The sequence below is a fragment of the Cibotium barometz genome, chromosome 14 (assembly GCF_041138505.1).
Source record: "Cibotium barometz isolate CiBa-2024 chromosome 14, ASM4113850v1, whole genome shotgun sequence".
NCBI lineage: Eukaryota > Viridiplantae > Streptophyta > Polypodiopsida > Cyatheales > Cibotiaceae > Cibotium > Cibotium barometz.
In genome coordinates this window covers 6,094,265-6,103,458 of record NC_141059.1, presented here as the reverse complement: position 1 = coordinate 6,103,458, position 9,194 = coordinate 6,094,265, and the positions used below count along the sequence as shown (strand labels likewise).

At 40.7% G+C, this 9,194-nt stretch overlaps 1 protein-coding gene across 3 annotated transcripts; it reads left to right on the top strand.

The window, feature by feature from the left end:
• The first annotated feature begins 2,925 nt into the window (after window positions 1-2,925).
• LOC147631603 (VIN3-like protein 1) lies at window positions 2,926-6,698 on the top strand. 3 transcript variants are annotated; one of them, XM_086808124.1, is made up of 4 exons: window positions 2,959-3,354; window positions 3,499-4,627; window positions 4,839-5,155; window positions 5,242-6,698. In XM_086808124.1, exons 2-4 carry the CDS (start codon window positions 3,615-3,617, stop codon window positions 6,453-6,455), a joined length of 2,544 nt encoding a protein of 847 aa, XP_086664250.1. In that variant the 5' UTR covers window positions 2,959-3,354; window positions 3,499-3,614; the 3' UTR covers window positions 6,456-6,698. The 3 variants fall into 3 exon arrangements, with proteins under 3 accessions (XP_086664248.1, XP_086664250.1, XP_086664249.1); XM_086808123.1 differs by having other exon boundaries at window positions 3,063-3,385; XM_086808122.1 differs by having other exon boundaries at window positions 2,926-4,627.
• The last annotated feature ends 2,496 nt before the right edge of the window (window positions 6,699-9,194 follow it).

The window sequence follows — 9,194 nt, the reverse complement described above, 5'->3', positions numbered from 1 at the left end:
ATTATCTAGGAGGTTGTACACTAATTATATGGAGACTTATTGTGGGATTGGCAGAAGTTAAAGGATCTATGCTTGATTTATATGGGCAATCCTTGTTTAAATGGTCCACTCCACACTTTGAACATGTAAAAGTTGGAGCTATCGCCGACTGGTTGCATCCATACTTGCGGTTGGTTTCGTATAATATTTTTTAGAGGACATTTTGCTATTCATTAGGTAGTTATCACATTGCAATGGGGCCCTTCTTGCAGTAGAATTAACATCTCTCCCCTTCCATTGGATCATTTAATTAAAATTTCTCCCCTTCTTATAGTAAAATTTACATCTCTCCCCTTCCATTGGGTCGTGAAGCACTGGGACTGTATAGCACCTTGCATGATATAGAAGTCTGATGAGGTATGCCTTCTCGCCCCTCATAATAGTCATTGTTAAGTTCCAGCTCATGAGGATACTCACCTTCTTCTAGGGGCTCCTCCTCGATCAAAACTTGATTGATGACATATGTTTAGGTGGAGGTGATTGTGGTGGTAAGACCAATGGTGGTATATGAACATTAGGGAGATGGTTTAGAGTACCAAGCCTACAGTTGTGAGAGGTGAGTCCGCTTGTTCTTTCCTCATGTGATTCATGTGTGTATGTGTGATTTGTGATGCATGTTTATGTGTATGATTTGTGATTCATGTGTATGTGTGTGTGAGTGCTTTGTGATAATACATTTGCGATGATGCAAGTGTGATGCAAGTTGATCATGGGAATACAACACAAAGCATGAGGACGCTACAATGACAAAGTACTTATTCTAGCCATCAACACCCTAAGAGAAGAACTTTATTATTATTATCATTATTATTATTTTGACTATACGCTTGATATAGTGACTATGTATTTCAATGAGGATGCTACAATGACAAAGTACTAATTCTAGCTATCAAAGCCCTAAGAGAAGAACTTTATTATTATTATTATCATTATTATTTAGACTATACGCTTGATATAGCTTGGCTATGTATTTTAATGATAGCCATAGAAACAAAGAAGATCACACTCTCTCTTTTTTTTTAAAAAAAATGGCACAAATTTCCAATAAAGAGGTAAAAAAAGGTGTTAAACATAGCACAAGACTATAAAAAAAAAACACACTTTATAGTAAATAGGTACCTTAAACTTTAGACCAATAACTTGGTGAGATTCAACTTCATATTCAGTTGCTCTGAGTACAAAATAAAAATAAAAATTTATTGGAGGCATAGGAAATCTATAGATGATGCAATGATTGGCAAATAAATAATTTTCATTTTGTAGTTACTCACCTTCTAGGATGTGATGTTTGAGATGGTCCACTTCCAATTCACAAAGTACCATTTATTCCCATTTTGTAATTGGCAAATAAATAATTTTCATTTTGTAATTGATCACCTTCAAGGATTTGATGTTTGAGATGGTCTCCACTTTCAATTCACAGAGTACCATTTTTTTTTCATTTTGTAACCGTTAATCAAAACAACTTTCTCATTGTTACATGAAACATATAAAAATTACTAGTCATATTCCCATTTGTTGCTAGTAAGAATAGTTTAATTTCAATACAAAATCTCTCCCAAAACCTTTCTTGGCACTCAACTACTATTTCACATCTTGGTGATATTTCACTTTTTCTTTCTCAAAGAAAGTCATGCAAGCCTTATTCTAAACTCACTCAACTTTGATACATCAAGACACAACATGAGCTAAATGCCTAACATAGGGTTACATGCTTCTTGCATTTACAAGAAAGTGGTGATGGTGACAACTGCTTGCTCTAATCATTAAAATGGGGAGAGTCCTGCCCAGCTGTGTGAAGCCATTTGCATATACCTTTAGACCCCTTCCGCCTTTATATGTACAAGGAGAAAGTGGTGTGCACATTTCGTATACTTTATTGACTTTGATTAGGTCTTATTTCAAATTCTTAACTTGCTTCCTTTCTCCAAGCTTAAAGTTGTGTCAATTCGCCTTATGTAGTTTTTGTCACTACACGTGCCTCGCATCAAAAGAAGCTATGAACTTGCATCACATGTGGACCATTCTTTCTTTACAACTTTGCAATCCCCTTTTACATTTCCTTTAATATTCACAAGTTGTGTGTGTCCCCATGTTTACCCTATTTTCCTCTTACCTTGCTACATGCCTAAAGAGATTCACATATATTTGCATAATCAAACTCAAAGTTCAAAAAAAAAACCAAGGATGACATCATAGTAGTTATCAAAGGCCTACTTGATGAGAAGTAAGTGAAAATACTTCCAACTAGGAACTACACTTCATCACGAGTCCTTTAATAATTGTGGACGGTATTTGATAGTAACACTTATTCTATCTAATATTCATAAATACTTTGCCATGCTTTTAACTGCACTTCACATCTTCTCATCTACATGCAAATAGGAAGCTAATATTCTTAATAGTCATGCATACTATTTAAGAGTGATATTAAGTGACTTAAGTGTGAGCTTCTTAAATTATGGATGCCTTTAGAGAGGTTGCATGCACATGAAGGATGCTTAGACAAAGAATCTGAATCAAAATGATCCTGAAAGATTGGGTCACATAAGTTCATAACGTTGTTTGCTCTCCAGAAACTATTAGATGCACAATGTGTTAACCTTAGCGAACATCTCTAGGAGGAGGTTCGTGCTATTGATGTGTATAAAATAAGCGGCCAATTTTAGGTTTCATATTTGAGTGAGATGGTTGGAGAGGACGATTGCACTCAATACCTTTTTATTGGTCACTTGAAAGTGTCATGTGAACAGATGTGAATAGATGTATAGAGAGAGAGTCCTAGGGGACTTGCTCTCTCTTTGTGGCTTTAAATTGGCCTTGTTTTTGGATGTGTATTATAAGGGCATATGTTAATTAGACCGGTACATTGGCCAGCCTGCATATATATAAAATACCCACACACATGATGATGCAGTTGCAGTTCTTGCGCTGTGAGAGAGAGATCTGAGACAGCATTTCTAGCTTTTTTGTCCCCCACAAAAGCCAATTTTAGGAAGGAAAACTCCAGAATTAGCAGTCGCGAAAGATGATGCATTGCGGCCACGCGAGCTTACCTTCTCACCATAGCTACGCACGTTCGGGTGACAAAGTGCGCGCACGTGTGGAAACCTGCTCCATCTGCTTACAAGTCAAAACACGGAATTTAGATTAGTCACAGAAAAAGCTTTGACCTGGCCACACCACCATCAACCCCTTATTGCCTTTCTGCTTTTTGCTTTCCTCGTGCTTGCCATTTTTTCTTTGGGTGGTGTGATTTCATCTATTTCTGTTGAATCCAAAAGCGGATTTGCGTTTTAGGGCAGAAAAGAGCTGGTGGGTTCTGACAGAAACTTTACAAGCGATGGTGTGTGTTAATAGCAGCAAAAGATTGCGTTTTTCACAACAAAAGTTGGTGGGTTGTGTCATAAAAGTGTGTAATTGTGGGTTAGAGAGCGTAACCGCTTGTGTTGTTTGCAGGTGAAAAAGAAGCTGAGATTAAGCTTCCTAGAGAAGCATCAGAAAAGCTTAATTGGAAGCCAACTGGGCTTTGGGCAGTTTAAGCTTCGTTGGACACTAATCGGTCTCTGAGCGTAATGGGCAGTTTATCAAAGAGCATGCAGCACTCAGTTTCGAATACAGGCAGTGGGCCTCATGTAGAAGAACATGGTAGCGGGGTTCATTTAGTAGGCGATGGCAAAAAAGACAGTGATAAGGGTATTTTGGCAGGCAAAGATGTGCTCCAAATGCTTTGCTCGGATATGGGCAAGGAAGCTGGGATTATGAAGAGCAACACTCTGTTCAGGCTCTTTTCAGAGTCCAAAGCACAAAAGGACACCATTGCCACCACCTCCACAGCTAAACCTCTTCCTCAACCTCCCATCACCTCCCGCTCTGCCAGGCAACATAGAAAATCATACAAGCCTTCCCGGGTCCCACCCTCTGAAGAGGACGACTCACCATCAACAATCGAGAAATCCGCCATCACAGATGACCATGACTCCGCAAGGATGAGGATGAAGACCGGTTCTGCCATCACACATGATGACCCCATCATGCTTATGAAGAAGAATGCAGCCATCACGCAGCGTGACTCGATGATGATGGAGAAGAAACATGATGATTCAACTATGATGATGATGGAGAAGAAACATGATGACTCAACTATGATGATGATGATGGCGAACACTGCCATCACACATGATGATTCAATGATGATGGTGAAGAAGAATTCTTCAACCATTCTGCGTGCTGATGATCCAATGATGATGAGCACAACGAAAGGTAAGAGGAAGAAGAGGTGCGACGTAATTCACACCACTACTGTTTGCAAGAACCTGGCCTGTAAAGCTGTCCTCCATCTAGGGGCACCTTTCTGCAGGCGCTGCTCCTGCTGCATCTGCAAAGGGTTTGATGACAAGAAGGACTCCAGCCTTTGGTTCATGTGTGGCTCCGAAGCCGAGGATGAACAACCGGGCTGTGGGCTATCCTGTCATGTTGAATGTGCTCTGCAAGAAGAGGCTGCCGGGGTCATCAACAATGGGAGCACTATATCACTTGATGGAAGATACTTCTGTCGGCCTTGTGGCAAAAGCAGTTCTTTAATTGGGTACTCTCTCTTACTCTTTTTGGCATTGTAATTACTTCAAGCATGCCCCTTGAGTATTAAAATCCCCATAATGAAGTTAAGGTTGATGTGTACATGGGTGTGTAGTGTGGCGGTGGAAGCTTTCGCTTCCCAGTGTAAGAACCCCGGTTCAGCACTCACCGCAAACACTACCACAATCTGGTGTTTCCTCTAACCTATTTTACATGGGCAGTTTCTGGAGGAAACAGCTCCTGGTTGCGAAAGACGCTCGTACAGTGGATATCCTTTGCCATCGACTCCTCCTGAGTCATAGACTATTGAATGGCACCGTGCAGTACAAAGATGCCCATGGTTTCATAGACGAAGCTGTCAAAAAGCTAGAAGCAGAAGTGCACCTAATGACCAAAGGTTCTGCAAAGCTGGCACGGTGTATTGTCAACAGACTCTCGTGCAATGCGGAGGTGCAAGAGTTGATCAATTTGGCCCTAGAAAAGGTGGACACTCTGAGCTTGGATGCACCTTCGGCAGCTGATGATGCAAAAAATGCAGGTATGGATCTTTTTTATGTTATTCGCAATGTTAAAACCCCTAGGCTTGTGAGTAGAAAGTACTGATTCTTGGGCTTATGATGACAGCAATGCATAATGAGGCGTCTTGTGCAATTCAATTCGAGGATGTTTGTTCTTCTTCGATGGTGGTTGTGGCCATGGACAATCATCCCTGCAATAGTAAACGCGGTTACAAACTGTGGCATCGAAGAGCTACTGACTGTAGCTATCCAGCAGCTCCAACATGCACTATACATTGCAAATCAAAAAAAGCTTTGGTGTCAGGTCTGCTTCCTCTCACAGTATATGCATTCAGATTAGTTCCTTTCTCAGCTGCAGGGGATGGAGAGCTGTGTGAAGCCGAGTACTGCACGAAAGGCATGGAAACAGTAGCAGTGGGAAGGCCTGTTGGAGAAGAAAAATCAGATGGTATAGTCGGAGTTTCTGACATCAATGGTGGCAACCGGGATGATCTGAAAGCTGTTCAGAACCAGCAGGACCATGCTTGTGTTGCCAATGAAGGTGCCTTTCATAGCATCGATTCACACCGCACACGATTGGAGGGGATGAAAAACCATGGAGGAGTGGAAGATTTGAGCATATTTACTAAGACATCCACTGCATTAAAGGTGCATGAAGGCAAATATAATCAGTCCACAGAGGGGCCAAATGACATGGAGACAGGGCTCGCTGATACAAAAGAGGGCATAGTGAGCACAAGAAAGGATACTTGTGTGACTATAGAGCCTCTTATATTAGCTCATCCCTCTAGCTTGGAGCTTGAAAAGCCGAATGAAGAGGTCATTATTCTCAACAACGGGGTTTTGGGTGACCACCGCTCACAAACCATGGTAAAGGCTTTAAGTGCTAATGTCATGGACGGCAATGCTCCTTTCCGAAGTTGGGTCATGCAAGTCCAGCACAAGGAAAACAATGCTGCTGCACAGACAGGCATTTTAAGCAAAAGAACAGTTCAAGGTGTAGAAAGAACTCATGTCCACATGAATGGTGTCATAGGCTGTAACAGCAAAGATGATTTCCAGAATTTTGAGCTTTCGGTTAAGGTGGTCCGCTGGCTTGAGTGCCAAGGTCATCTCAAAGAGGAGTTCCGGGTAAAGTTCTTGACATGGTACAGCCTCAGGGCGACGGAATATGAGAAGAGGGTGGTGAGTGTTTTTATTAATACTTTGCAAGACAGTCCAGGAAGCCTGGCTGGTCAACTGGTGGATACTTTCCAAGACATTATTTCCTCAAAGAGGCATAGAACATCAGAAAACGGCTACCACAGCAGGCCCTGCTAATGAAGAGAATTGTGTATATGACCAGTCACCACACATTGCCTTGTCCTTGCCCAAGTAAGGGCCCTTGTCACACCATTTTAACTAACTGACATTTAGAATAGCTTTACATTCTTTTTTAGCTAGTGGGACATGTTGCGTACTGCCCAACTCAGCCATTCAGAATACATAGATAATATGACAACCATTGTGTCGATGCCAAAGCATTTATTAAGGATTCGTGCATGGGTTTCCAATGCAGAGTTTGTACACACATTTGCCACTCATTTCAAGTGAAACAATTTCTACAATATGCGAACCGACGGTGAACTCTTATTTGTTACGGAGAGTGTACATGCCCATTTGAAGCACTGTGTGAAGAAAGCTATGTCGTCTGCTATTAAATTGTAGGTCAAGCAAGAGTTGTGTCTACACCAATGGAAACTGGACACATTGCAAAAATAACAAGAAGAAACACGATGTTCGGTGTCTTTCCCAGTGATTCCCATTGTTTGACAAAATTTTTTTGGCCAGAGCTTAGGTATGGTTGAGGGCGGCTAAGAGAGGGTGATATGATCCATGAAAACAATCCAGTGTATATTTGTTAAACTGTGCAACACTTAGAAGTAGGGAATATCAAGTATAGAAAGAGCAACAATTTAAGTGCCACGTAAATTTGGGATCAATTATTTCTAGTTAGGCTTGAATCTGCAAAATATGCTGAATGAACAAGGAAGCTGTATGAGGGGCTAGTAGAGGTAGAGGTGCAGTTTTGTAGGGAATGAGTGAATAAAATTCAGTGTGTGCCAGTAACCTTCTAGGCCTTCAATTTTGAAGTCCAAGGCAAAATTGCAATTTTTTTGAAGCTCAAAGCCAGGGATGTAAAAATGTAGTACATCTAAGGCCATGACCTACATGCTTGTGTGTCATAGTTACCCCAAGCCATGACCTGTTGATTATCTAACACGTAAACAAGAAGGATTTTACCCATTGATTATCTAACATGTGGACAAGAAGGATTCACCATAGGCCTGCCTTTTCTTCTTTTCACTGAAATAGGGTATGGAGTTTAGGGGCCTACATAGGGCAAAAGCTACTCCTAAGTCTAGTCTAGTGATTTAGCTGGCAAAAAAAACCCATTGTTCCACCATTTGAATAGATCTCAACAATTGTTCCACCATTTGGATAGATCTCAAGTGTAAAGTTTATACATATAGGGCTTATTAGACACCAGAATTCGGGTAGATCTTGGAGCTTCCTCTTGAGAAAATAGCCATACTTTTAGCCAATGAGGTGGTAACTCAAGTGGTAGAGATGTTTGTCTAGGATTAGGAGGTCTTGGGTTCAAAACTCCGTATAGTCGAGATGTTTGTCTAGGATTAGGTGGTCTTGGGTTCAAAACTCCATATAGTCGAGATGTTTGTCTAGGATTAGGTGGTCATGGGTTCAAAACTCCATATGGTGCTTCCTCGGTGGCATCACCTACGAGTGGATAAAAAGTACGGAGGTCCTCGGTTCAAAACTCCATACAGTGCTTCCTCGGTGGCAGGCATCGCCTACGAGTGGATAAAAAGTAGGGAGGTCCTGGGTTCAAAATTCCATATGGTGTTTCCTCGGCAGCATCGCCTGCGAGTGGATAAAAAGTATGGAGGTTCGTCGACTTGAGCTTCCACGACGGCATACCACGAGCAGATAAAAATGGTAAGTAGAGGAAGGATCTTGGGCCTAAGGCCAGTCTGGGGGAACCAAAAAAAAAAAAAAAAGGCATACTTTTCGAAACATTTTACACTCTTTTTTTTTTTTCTCCCAATTTTCTTCAACGGCCTCTCGTGACTTGTTGCAAAATTATTGCATGCATGTAATTCCCCATAATGATATATAATTATCACAAACTTGCGTGAAGATCAGACCATTATACCTACGGCTGTGCATCGTACAACAGCCTTTATCTACAAGTAAACGTGTTGTGCTAAACACAAGCACATCATCACAGAAAAACTTACGTTCAAAAAGAAGAGGCTAATCTCGTGTGCATTGGGAATGCACGTTTTTCCCTTTTTCTTTTTCTGCGGTTGCGTGTAAACTCGCCCACGTCTCATTAAATGAACATATATGTTGCAAGAGAGATTGATTTAAGTGGGATTTTATTTTACATTTATATTTTGGAGAGAGAGAGAGAGAGAGAGAGACAGAGAGAGAGAGAGCGCGCGCGCATCAGGTTGACAAACGGATTCATGAAAAGGGTGGCAGCAGGCAAGCTTTTGAGCATCTTTACACTAAACTACAAGCAAAATGTCTTATCAGTTTGACCGTATAACAAGACGTATACATTGGGCGCAACGTTTGTAACTTCTATTATCTTAGACTCTCTCTATATATATATATATATATATATATATATATATATATATATATATGTGGGTGGTTGCAAGATGAGGTATCTAGTTTCATGTAGTGGGCGCCCTTGGCTTTAGTCAGAAAACAGGCATTTTTTCAAGAAGAATAGCCAATCTCTCCTTGTTACTCAAGGAGTTTCACTTCAAGGTCTTCTAATGAAACATCATATGCAAAGTTGGGTACCTAAAACTATAATCTGATCGAATATCCAATAATTACAAATCTCTTTTTCTTTGGGAACCAAAATTATATACAAGCCCTGTCGAAGGTTTAGACAGGTACAGTGAATGTGAGTAAATTGCCTATAACTTTTACATTATTACTCATATGATGTTCCCACTTTGCATATCACAAATACAAATAACA

Coding starts and splice junctions, on each gene's coding strand:
- LOC147631603 (XM_086808122.1), top strand. CDS start 3,615: ATGGGCAGTTTATCAAAGAGCATGCAGCACTCAGTTTCGAATACAGGC. Junction 4,628..4,838: donor AAAAGCAGTTCTTTAATTGG/GTACTCTCTCTT, acceptor TTACATGGGCAG/TTTCTGGAGGAAACAGCTCC. Junction 5,156..5,241: donor TGATGATGCAAAAAATGCAG/GTATGGATCTTT, acceptor TTATGATGACAG/CAATGCATAATGAGGCGTCT.